The 12,945-nt window shown below is 43.0% G+C and overlaps 1 protein-coding gene across 2 annotated transcripts in view; it reads left to right on the top strand.

Annotated features, from left to right (window-relative positions):
- ICE2 (interactor of little elongation complex ELL subunit 2) overlaps positions 1-12,945 on the top strand; it is a 111,707-nt gene that overhangs the window by 23,069 nt on the left and 75,693 nt on the right. For both annotated transcript variants that reach the window (XM_066592395.1, XM_066592396.1), the window contains 2 exons: positions 4,084-4,200; positions 10,796-10,955. In XM_066592395.1, coding sequence (XP_066448492.1) covers positions 4,084-4,200; positions 10,796-10,955 — 277 coding nt within the window. The remainder of the gene's footprint in view (positions 1-4,083; positions 4,201-10,795; positions 10,956-12,945) is intronic.

Here is a 12,945-nt window from a genome sequence, read left to right as displayed (position 1 = left end):
GATATTGACATAGTAGTACATCTTAAAGGGGTATTCAAAGACTTCTTAACTTTACGTATTCAGAGGAAGCAAGCGGAATTTTCTTGTTTCCCTTACCAGTGGCCATCACATGACCCTGCTAAATTGTAGTTTCTGCCCTTCCACCATTGACATGATGCAGCGCTCTTCTGGTCCTGTCTATGTCCAGCTTGAATATTCATGTCATGGGCAGGCGGACAGGATTGGAATCAGCTAGCAATCAGAAACATGCTTAAGGCCCATTTGGACCCAATGATTTTTGCTCAAAATTCGCTCAGCCGTCTTTTGAGCGAGAATTGTTGGGTCTAAATGCACGGACATCGTGCAGTTTTCGTGCCCGAGTCGTTCCTCACTCAATTCTAGTTTTCTTGAATTGAGCGTTGAATTGTTATCAGTGGTACAGGCTTGTTATCACAGTTGGCAGCGCTGTTAAGATTCTTACAGCCCGTGTCCGGCTGGTAGTTCACAGCGGGACGCGAGCAGTAATCGTGGAGAAGAATACAGCTGTTTGCTTACGCAGAACAGCTATATTGTTCGCCAAATGATAGTGGTGTCCCGCTTGGCCTGCATAGCTCTTTAGTAGCTACTTAGCTACCATAGACTATGCAAAGATGATCGCTTAAAACTGTCACTCTAACTATCGTTTGAGCGACTTTTGACCGATCATCTGTCAGTGTAAATAGAGTCTAAGTCCTACTTTATCTTTTAGGATTACGTATGCTCAGTAAGCAATTCCAGTGATCGCTTCTGTGACAGGCTCTGCTGTGCAGTCATATGGCAGCGTTCATATAGCCTAATGATGTGTAGTGCCTGCTGTGCTGTAGTCCACAATGTAGAACTGTAGTGGATACTGAGCTATACACAGGCAGTTGCCATGATGACCAGAGGACAATGGAGTTCCACAGCCCTTTGTCCTGTCAAATCTGTTGTGAGAGTGCTCGTAAAGCATTGCAGGGTGTAATGTCCACTATGCTGGTCGTATCAGTTGTCCTCATTGTAGGACCAAAGTCATATGTACCCCAAAATGTTGCCAATGAAAACTATAGCTTTGTCCTACAAGACAAAAGCCCTCACATAGCTTTGTTAATTGAAAAATTAAATAGCTATGACTCTCAGAATGTGGCAAGACAAGCTCTTACTTTTCTTTTGAGTTTCTAAAGTGTATTTATTGTGCAAAAGTAGTAAAACATAAAAAATATAGATTTGCTGTCACAGTAATTGTACTGATCCAGAGTCTAAAGGTAACACAGTATCTATTCCACACGAAATATAAAAAGGGGTGAAAAAATGATGTAATTACTGTTTTCTTGAGTACCAAACTATCTATGTCCTTAACTACTCAGTGACCACCAATACATATTTTTATAAAGATGCCAGAATTGCATTTTTTTTCCTTTCGATATGCCTCCCAGAAAAATTGTCCCCCAAAAAACAAGCCGCATTGCAGTTTTGTCGATGGGTAAATAAAAAATATTATAAGTCTTGTAAAATCTGTTATTAGTATTGTAAGTCTGGTAAGAAAACACAAAAATCACTATAGAAATTTGGTATCACCATAATTGTATTGACCCAGAGAATAAATGTATCATGTTGCTTATACAAAGTCAACCATGCACAAAAATTCACTTGCAGGAATGCTGCCTTCCAATAGGTGGTGCTGCAGAGGTATTGTTCCATCTCCCATTTGCATATTTCCCAGAGTAGCATGGATAGCCTTATAAGTCTCCTCACACCTTCTAGGTGCTCTGCCTAAGAAGAAACGATACCCTTCCTGACCTACGGTTAAAGCAAGACCCCCACCCCCAAGTCAGTACTGGAATTTTTTTTTTTGTCCCTGCCCAAACACAAAAGATAGTTCGTAAATGCATTATGTACCCCAGAGTTGTGCTATTAAATAAAAATAAAACTTGTCCTCCCCAAAAAGCGCTTATACGGCTATGTTGATAAGCAAATAATAAGAAAAAAAGTTGTGGCTCGATGATCAAAAAGTGAATGCGAAGATGAAAAAGCATCATTGAGGCATAAAATAAGGTCATTAAAGGGGTCAATTAGGAGCTTCTGATGAATACACTTAGGCCTTCCTCAAACAGGCATTTTTTACAGCATTTAGCAGGCATTTATAGCGCTACTAAAACGCTGCACTAAGCCTCCATTCATTTCAATGGGGCTTCTCAGACAAGCGTTTATAATTCACGCTAAAACGAACGCTGTATGTTCCATTTTAGGGCGTTCAGCACGTTTTTGGCACCCTGCCTTGCCCACTGAAACCAATGGGCTATAAGGCTAGCCTGTACTCTCTTTTACGTAATGCTTAAAGGGGTTGTCCAAGTTGTGCCATTTCAATACAACGCTTTCCCCAATGAGTAACGTTATATAAGTTGTCATATACTCACTGCTCCATCTGTGTCCCGTGACGTTGCTCGGTCCCTCACTTCGGTTGCTGTTTACAGCTGTAGTCCTGCCTGGTTTATGGGACATCATGGGGACTACAGTCAATAACAGAGTTCAGCAATAGATCCACCGATGATATAACTTGGACAACCCCTTTTAACCGAAGACTGCGGGTATGTAATGTTTATATGCATTTGTGTTTGCTATGAAAACCTAAACCTTTCATTAATGAAAGGGGGTTTATTTAGATAGGGCAAAAAGGCCCGACTGTTTTATCATGGACAGTCCTACATGTGTCCATAGGCCGTGTTTGGTATCAGAGTGCAGCTCCATTTAATTGAATGGGGATGAGCTGCGATACCGGACACAGCCCACGAACAGAGCCTTTTGTATTTGGCCGCCTGCACACGGGCGGAAATCCCGCGGGATTTCCGCCACTGAAAGCCTGCATAGGAGTGCATTACAATACGCACTCCTATGCAGACGGCTGCGGTTTGGCCGTGCGAGATTTCAAACAAACAAACCGCGGCATGTCCTATTTTTGTGCGGGACTCGCAGAGCCTCGCTCAGAAATGTCACTCACCCGGCCGCCGGCTCCGGTCTGCTCATGCGCCGGCAGCCGGCACATGAAAGAGCCGGGGCCGCCGGGCGCGGGTGAGTACGCGCTCGTCTCTGCAGGCGCTCGGGTCGGTCCCACGGCAAGAATTCTCGCCGCTGGATCCGACCCGCTCGTCTGCAGGCGGCCTTTGTTTGTATTTTTTCTAGTCCTGGACAAACAAGTGAAGTTTTTAAAAGTTAATTACTAATTATCCACCTAGTATATGTATTGGCTAGTATTCTCCAGGCCTCGAACTCCTCAAGTGGTTCTCAATTCTGACCAGCTCAGATTTAAAGCTTACTCATACGGATGTATGTTTGCTGCATAGTTTTTACACGTGTAATCTGCAATACACAGCAAATATGCATGTAACGTGTAACACCAATAGCCTGTTTTTTTTTTCAGGCACATATAAAAACCGCAGGTCTGAATGACCCAAAGTACTGTAAATCAATAGGCTTTTAGCACTGCGTATTACACATAAAAAAAAAAAAAAGTTGTGTGTAATGTGCAGAGCAAACATGCTCATGTAAGTGAACACTTACTTGGGTGTATGTGTTCTCAAACTAGTCAGATTATTAGTCAGCGTAGCTCCTGTCTATTACATGGAGTGTACCATACATGCTCCTCAGAGGGGATACAGACACTCCTCTCACAGTTACTGCTGATCACACAACTGCTGTCACACACTAGGGGTAGAGGAGATCACAGCTCATCCTCCTGACTGTACACTTATGATCTGTTGCTTAATAATGTGAATACAGAATATGTTTTCCCTGCAGCATAGATGGTACAGTCTGTAATTGCTCATATAATGTTATGCTGATGCATCATGGGATTGATAGCACAGAGTAGTAAAAGTGAAGGCAACATAGAGATGGTGCCTGTTAAGTATCAGAGTGGAGGCTGCACTGCATGGAGAGAGTGTAACAGGCAGTAAGGTGATGGGGCAGTGATGGAAAAATGGGATTTTCTCGCAGTGGCCCTTTAATGTATGTTGGCAATTATACTACAGTAATTACTGACAGCTGAAATTTTTAACTTCTAAAATGGGACCTTGTCTTTACTATTCCCAGGGATCAGTCAATTATGTGAAAATTACATTTCCGTCTGATGATATCCCTCTGCCAACCTCATATAAAAAGGTGTCTCAGATGATGCCTCCAATGAAGAAGGCTGAGCATGTGCATGTGGTGAGTTTAACTATTCCACTTCACTGGTACTATTCTGTTCAGAAAGTAAGACAGTATGATCTTATACACCTTTGTGATTGCTTGCTTGTTGGTTGGATGGACATTCGTCATCAAATCACTAGAGATAATAAAGACATATGTTTAAAAATGCAAGAGCCTTGTTAACTACCACTGAATTGCTAAAGGCCCCTTTACGTGGAACAACTTTTCAAACTATCATTGTTTGTCAGAAGTTTAAAAAGTTATTAATGAAGAAGGCTGAGCGCTGCTCGTGATTAGTCACAGCGCTCACCCAATCAGTGTCAGCACTTTCTGAAGGCAGGGTTTTTTAAATCCCCTGCCACCAGATGAAGACTGACTGGGACGGGGAGAAGAGCCGGACAGTGCTTCTAGGTGAGTTAAAGGGGTTGTCCCGCGGCAGCAAGTGGGTCTATACACTTCTGTATGGCCATAATAATGCACTTTGTAATATACATTGTGCATTAATTATGAGCCATACAGAAGTTATAAAAAGTTTTTTACTTACCTGCTCCGTTGCTAGCGTCCTCGTCTCCATGGTGCCGACTAATTTTTGGCCTCCGATGGCCAAATTAGCCGCGCTTGCGCAGTCCGGGTCTTCAGCAGTCTTCTATGGAGCCGCTCGTGCCAGAGAGCGGCTCCGTGTAGCTCCGCCCCGTCACGTGCCGATTCCAGCCAATCAGGAGGCTGGAATCGGCAGTGGACCGCACAGAAGAGCTGCGGTCCACGAAGACAGAGGATCCCGGCGGCCATCTTCAGCGGTAAGTATTGAAGTCACCGGAGCGCGGGGATTAAGGTAAGCGCTCCGGTAAACTTTCTTTACTTCCCTGCATCGGGGTTGTCTCGCGCCGAACGGGGGGGGGGGGGGGGGGGGTTGAAAAAAAAAAAACCCGTTTCGGCGCGGGACAACCCCTTTAATTTTATATATATATATTTTTTTTAAACAGCTAGGGATGATTTTCGGAGTACGACTTATATTTCAAGGCCCCACCCCCACATCCCCGAAAATCATTGCTGCAGGGGTTACCTTCATCCCATTGCTTTCAATGGGGCAGCAGCAGCGCCAGCCCATTGAAAGCAACAGGATGGAATCACTGTCCTCTGCCACAGCACGGAGCTTCAGTCACGCACATTTTGCACATCTGTGGAGCGAATTTTTTTGCACCTATAGACGTGCAAAAAAATAACAACAACGCTTGTGTAACAGAGGCCTAAGGACCAGACACCTTTTAGGGATTTTACCCATGTGGTGGTTTTACTGCCCTATTTTTTTTTTTTTGCCTTTAGCTACCAAAATTATTTTTACTGCTTTTTTCCCCATGACATATAGGGCTATTTTTAATACCTTTTTCACTGACTTTTTTCCCCCATTTTTTTTAGTTTTATTGGGGTCGTAAAGCTGAAAGCATTTTTTTTTAAAATTTGTATATTTATGCTAAAATAATGTATGGGAATGGGTTATTCAATTTGCGTTGGATGTTTTGATATATAATATGTATGGTTTCGAAGGGCACATACGGTGACAGTTCTGGTTGGTGACGGCTTTGGGTCATTTTCTTTTTTAGGTATTTATTTTTACTTATTTTAACAACTATTTTTTTACCATCTATGTGCACTATAATGTCATATAAAACCTCTGAGGGTCAGTCACACGGTCTTTTTTCATTTTTATTATTACACACTTTTCCATTGTAGCTGGAGCATCCATAGGGGCCCCAGTTACAGGGGAAAATATCCCCCTGTAGTGACAATAGTTACTAACAGAGCTGATCAGGGTCTGATAGGACCCTGCAGCCCGGCGGTCACATAGTAGAAGAAACACTTCCACTTTCACTTTTTAGTAGGTAGCGCTCATTGATTGCTATGTACCCCGGAAAGGAGAAGGGTGAAGCGGTTAAAAAACACTTCTCCCTTCTCCTCCAGGTTCTCAGCTGTGTCTAACAGCCGAGGACCCGACCTACTTCTGCTTGATCGCAGGAGCAGAGGCTTTAATCCTGTGCCATATTTCTGTTATCAGGCGACTGCCAAGAATCTTCCGTACTGTACCGATTTTTCTTTATTCAAATGCAACACGTTTCGGCTCGTGACAATAGAGCCTTTGTCAAGCTCTGTCCTCAGGAGCGCTGGGTGACTTTTTCCTGTTTCTCTTCAGATCCAAATTGAGCACGCGTGAACTCGCCACTTGGAATGCATTTACATAGTAACATAGTATGATAGGCTGAAGGGAAGCAATGTCCATCTATTTCAGCCTGTTTCCATTTCCCCTTGTTGATCCAGAGGAAGGCAAAAAAAACCCCCAATGAGGCTGAAGCCAATTTAGCCCATTTGTGGGTAAAAATTTCTTCCTGACTCCATAATGGCAGTCAGAATAATCCCTGGATCAACGTTTTGATTATTCCTACCTGTCTGCAAGACCGAGATCAACAATCCTGCTGGTTGTTTAATGTTTATATCATGTAATATCATAGCTCTCTAGAAAGGCATCAAGCCCCCTCTTAAATTCCTCTATGGATTTTGCCATCACCACGTCTTCAGGCAGGGAGTTTCACAGTCTCACTGCTCTTACAGTAAAGAACCCCCTTCTATGTTGGTAATGAAACCTTTCCTCTAGACGCAGAGGATGCCCTCTTGTTACCATCATAGTCCTGGGTATAAACAGATCATGGGAGAGATCCTTGTATTGTCCCCTCATGTATTTATACATAGTTATTTGGTCGCCCCTTAGCCGTTTTTTTTTTTTTATAGCGCCTCTGGGTATACCAGTCCTCCCATTCCGTTTATTAATTTAGTTGCCATTCTTTGGACCCCCTCAAGCGCTGCAACATCTTTCCTGAGCACCGGTGACCAGAACTGTGCGCAGTATTTTATGTGAGGCCTGACAAGTGCCTTATATAGTGGGAGCATAATGTTCTCGTCCCTCACCCCTATACCTCTTTTAATGCACCCCAAGACTTTATTTGCTCTTGCAGCAGCTGACTGGCATTGGTTACTCCGGTTAAATATACAATACACTAGTACCCACAGGACTTTTTCCATCTCACTTTTCCCTAGCAGTACCCCATTTAGAGTATATTGGTGACATCCGTTTCTCCTGCCCATGTGCATAACCTTACATTTATCAATATTGAACTTAATTTGCCATTTTTCTGTCCAAGCCCCCAGCTTATCTAGGTCCATTTGCAGCCATACCTTGTCCTCCGTTGTATTAATTATCTTGTATAATTTTGTATCCTCTGCAAATATCAATATTTTACTGTGCAGCCCCTCTATCAGGTCATTGATAAATAAATTGAACAGAATGGGGCCTAATACTGAGCCCTGTGGCATTCCACTAGCGATGGTGGCCCAATCAAAATATGAACCATTTATTACCACCCTCTGCTTTCTTTCTCCGAGCCAGTTCTTTATCCAGATACACACGTTTTCACCCAATGCGAGCTGTCTCATTTTATATATCAGCCTATTATGCGGCACGGTGTCAAAAGCTTTAGAGAAATCCAGATATATCAGATCAATAGACTCTCCTAGGCCCAGCTTAGAACTTACTTCATTGTAGAAGCTGATCAAATTGGTCTGACATGATCCACCCCTCATGAACCCATGCTGGTGAGAAGTTATTCCGTTGTTCTCCTTGTGGTATTATAGGATGTAGTCTCTCAGAAACCCCTCAAATATTTTTCCAATTATTGAAGTGAGACTTACCGGCCTGTAGTTAACAGGCTCTCTTTTGAACCCCTTTTTGTATATTGGAACCACATTGTCGATACGCCAATCCAGTGGTACAACCCTGGTCTCGATATTGTCCCTATGTATAAGAAATAGCAGTCTGTCTATCATGTCACTTAGTTCCCTTAGAACCCTTGGGTGTATTTTATCTGGGCCCGGCGATTTGTCAAGTTTTTAATCTTTTTTAACCAGCTCTGCACTTCTTCCTGCATTAGGCAAGTGATATTTAGTGAGGGGTTCATTTTATCCCCCTGTATCTCATGTGACATTTCTTTTTTCTTGTGAATACACTTGAGACAAAACTAATAGATTTGCCTTACCCCCATCATCTTCTACGATTTCTCCTGCATTATTTGTGAGAGGGCCAGTGCCCTCAGTGTAAATCCTCTTAAGGTTTATATAATTGAAAAATAGTTTAGGGTTATTTTTGCTCTTTTTAGCCATCAGTCTCTCTGCCTCCTCCAGTTTTTATCTTTTCCTTACAAAATTTATTTTTTTTCCTTTAAGTTTTTAGTGCGTCTTCACTGCCTTCTTGTTTTGATAATTAACGCTTTCTTCTTTTTGCTTATTGCCCCCTTTACAATCTTGTGGAGCCACATTGGTTTCCTTTTACTTGTAGTTCTTTTATTTTTAAAGGGTATGAACTGCTCACCTGAGGTTAATAGGATGTTTTTAAACGTCTCCCATTTGTCGCCTGTACTATTATTTTTGAAGACGCTGTCCCAATTAATGTTACCGATAATAGCTCTGAGCTGATCAAATTTAGCTTTACTAAAGTTTAGTGGGGTTTTTTTGCTCCCTGATGAGGCTTCTTATTGAACGACGGCTGGAAATTAATTCTTCTTTTATTTTTGGTGGCCTATAGAAAACCTCTATCTGAATTTTATTATTTTTCCTTCCCTGTGTTTCTACCCACAGAGATTCCACATATTCATCTCCTACATGTATATCTTCTAGTAGCCTTGGCATTAAGTAGGATTTAACATACAGACATACCCCTTCCCCTTTCTGGTTCCTCTGGTCTCTTCTGAATAGATTGTAACCCTGCAAATTCACCACCCAATCGCATTTATCATCAAACCACGTTTCCGTTATTCCTACTATGTCGTAATTTTCTTCAGGCATTCTCACTTGAAGTTCACCCACTTTACCGATCAGACTTCTTGCATTCATTGCCATATAGTTTATACAGCTGTTTTTATTCTTTATATTCATTATGCTACTTATGGTCCTATTAGCTGTTCTGTCACTTCTAACTGTACTAACCCCTCCCCCTCGACCCCCATTCCTAGTTTCCCAATACTTGGTCCCAGGTCACTGTCTATACCCCCCACCCAGTCCCTCGTTTAAACAATCCTCCAGCCTTCTACCCATCTTCTCCCCCAGCACAGCTGCACCCTCCTCATTAAGATGCAGCCCGTCCCTACGGTAGAGCCTGTAGCCGACAGCAAAGTCAGCCCAGTTCTCCAGGAACCCAAAGCCCTCCTTCCTACACCAACTCCAGAGCCACATGTGTACCTCCCTAAGATCCTGCTGCCTTTCTGGTGTGACTTGTGGTACAGGTGGTATTTCTGAGAAAACTACCTTGGAGGTCCTCACCCTGAGCTTAGATCCTAGGTCCCTGAAATAGTTTTTGAGGGTCCTCCATTGTCCACTAACTTTGTCATTGGTGCCAATGTGCACCATGACCGCTGGATCCTCACCAGCTCCTCCCAGTAATCTGTTAACCCGATCTGCGAAGTGTCAAACTCAAGTGCCAGGTAGACAACACACCATTCGACGATCCCAGTCTTTGTGGCAGATTGCCCTGTCTGTCTCCCTTATAATTGAGTCCCTCACCACTAGGACCTGTTTAGCCTGGCCTGTGCTCTCCTTCTTACTGAAGCAGTCATCTCCCTGGCGTTCAGAGGGCATGTCGTACTGCAGCGGTGCTGGCTCTGTAATGGCATCCCCCTCATCTGCCAACTTTGCAAACTTATTGGTGTGTGCCAGTTCAGGACTAGCCGCTTCCCTTGGTTTTCTTCCCTCTACCCCTCATGTCAACCAGCTAGCTGCCTGCTTGTCCTGCTCTTCCAAACTACCGTCCTCCCTCACATCTACCCCAGCGAGTGTCTTCTCATTTGTGCTGGATGTGCAAAACTTTCTCAACAATCGGGCTGACAACCACATTGAACTTGTAAGCAACATGTTAGCAGCGTATCAGCAACTTGGCTCCCGAATGTCGCTCAAAATTCATTATCATCTGGATTTTTTCCCCTACACATTTGGATGACGTGAGTGGAAGATGAGAAAAGATTCCACCACGATATTGCCACCATGAAAAAAAGATAATGTGGCCATTTCAACCCCAACATGATGGGCAACTACTGCTGGCTTCTGCAGCGGTCAACAACAAACACTCACAAGTGCAGAAGCAAGGGCCTAAAGCACTTTTGCACAGAGTATGTGTATTGTATAAAGTCTCAAGTGAACTTTTTATTTACACTTTTGTTAATGGGAACAAGTTTTTGTAATCTTTCAGGCTTAGAGTACAATATAGTTATATACGGTAAAATCAGTTTCTTGTGTCTGTATGAGTAGCCAATGATACGTGTATAACGTCAGAACCAGACGTCCTAGGCTAAATCCCACAGATATGGACTCTGCACACTCAGTTTAGTATAGACACAAATACCCCAAGTAGCAGACAAAATGTTTTTTTTTCTGAGATCCAGTGTTATTGTTCCATAGTGAGTATCCTTTTTTCCCCGCTCTGACTAGGTTTCAGCGACAATCACGGCTGTGTGTATCCTTCTAGTAGTGAAGGGAACATTTGTTTACTTGCTGATCTGTGTCTCTTGATTCTCAACAGAATGTGATCTCCGATCCGAACATTACCAAACTGGCCTCGAAGTATTGTCCACAGGTTGTGCTCACCTCCCAGGCCTTGTTTACCCTCCTTAACAACCACGCTCCTAGTTATAGTGAACAGTGGGAGATTCCTCTGTGTGTGGAAACTATTACTGGTACAGGTAAGATTTATTGGACTGTTTATGATATGAGCAGTGTTGTGCAAAAGTGTTAGGCAGGGGTGGAAAATACTGCTATTTTTTAAAGCATTCTTACTTTGCACTTTGTTAATTGACAAAAATAATCTAACAACACTGCAAAGTGAATGAACAAATCAATAGTTGGTGTGACCACCCTTCGCCTTCAAAACAGCATCCATTCTTCTAAGTACACTTGCACACAGTTTTTGCAGGAACTCGGCAGGGAGCTTGTTCTAACATCATTTTGCATAACTGAGCACAGATCTTTTGTGGATGTAGGCTTGTTCAAATCCTTCTATCTTCATGTAATCCCAGACTGACTGACTGGATGATATTGAGATCAGAGCTCTGTGTATCATCTCTTCCAGGACTCCTTGTTCTTTACAACGAAGATAGCTCCTAATGACATTGGTTATATGTTTGGGGTTGTTGTGTTGCGGAATAACTTTGGAGCCAATCAGACGCCTCCCTGATGGTATTATATGATGGATAAGTATCTGCCGGTATTTCTCAGCATTGAAGACACAATCCTGACAAAATCACCAACTCTGTTGACATGCAGCCTCAAACTTGCAGGGATCCTCCACCATGCTTCACTGTTGCCTGTACGGCTCTCCAGGCCTTCGGTGAATAAACTGCCTTCTGTTATAGCCAAATATTTTAAATGTTGACCCCTCAGCCCAGAGCACCTGCTGCCATTTTTTTGTACCCCAGTTCCTATGTTTTTGTGCATAGTTGAGTCGCTGGGCCTTGTTTCCATGTTGAAGAAATGGCTTTAAAAGCTGCAAGACCACTTCTGGCCAGACTTCTCTGAACAGTGGATGGATGTACTTGCATCCCACTGGTTTCTGCCAGTTCTGTGCTGATGGTACTGCTAGACAGCTTCTGATTTAGAAGGGAAGTTAAGCATGATGTGTCTATCATCTGCTGCACTGTTTCCTTGGGCGACAGCTCTGTTTACAGTCCCCAACATTGTCCGTTTTTTTTTTTGTGCCTCTTCAAAAGAGCTTGAACAGCATATCTTGAAAATCCAATCTGCTTTGGAATTTTTACCTGAAGGGGAACTTGTTGATGCAGTATAATTACCTTGTGTCTTGTTGCTGCGTTCATTCTTGTCATGATGTATGACCTGTGACTGGAGATGAGCGAGCACGCCCGTTTAAGGCTGATGCTCAAGCGAGCATCGGTTTTTTCGAGTAACTGATTACTTGTCAGAGCATCATGCGGGCGGGGGGGGGGGGGAGTGAGAGCGATCGCACTCTCACTCTCACACACACACACACACACACACACACACACACACACACACACGGTGCTGGGACGAGTAATCAGTTACTCGAAAAGACCAATGCTCGCTTGAGCATCAGCCTTAAATGAGCGTGCTCGCTCATCTCCAGTCACAGGTCACACATCATGACAAGAATGAGCGCAGCATCAAGACACAAGGTAATTATACTGCATCAACAAGTTCCCCTTCAGGTAAGCATCAGCCTTATATGAGCGTGCTCGCTCATCTCTACCTGTGACGTGAAACTGTCTTCCACAACCTCACCTTTGTGCACAGTTTGCCTATTCCCCACCCAGTTTAAAACCTCCGACACACATTCAGTTTCAGGTAATGACTGGATTTCAACCTATATATAAAAATGAAGATCATTATCACCTATTCGGTATAATTGGTTAATCATACATCTGACTATAATCCTACAAAATCCCTGACTTTGTGCAAGTGTATCTAGAAGTATTGATGCTTTTTTGAAGGCAAAGGGCGTTCTCCCTTTAGATTTTTCTTTTGTTCATTCACTTTGCGTTTTGTTAATTTACAATAATAAACTATTAGCACTTCTATTTTTTAAACAGCTATCTTGCTTTGCAGCATTTCTGCACCTAAAACTTTTACACATACGGTATATGTAAATGCAATGTACTGATTGAATGTTTCTTGAGTGTCTTGTTCTAATATGTCTGGCAT

This window comes from Eleutherodactylus coqui, chromosome 2 (genome assembly GCF_035609145.1).
Source record: "Eleutherodactylus coqui strain aEleCoq1 chromosome 2, aEleCoq1.hap1, whole genome shotgun sequence".
NCBI lineage: Eukaryota > Metazoa > Chordata > Amphibia > Anura > Eleutherodactylidae > Eleutherodactylus > Eleutherodactylus coqui.
This window is presented reverse-complemented; position numbering and strand designations above follow the sequence as displayed.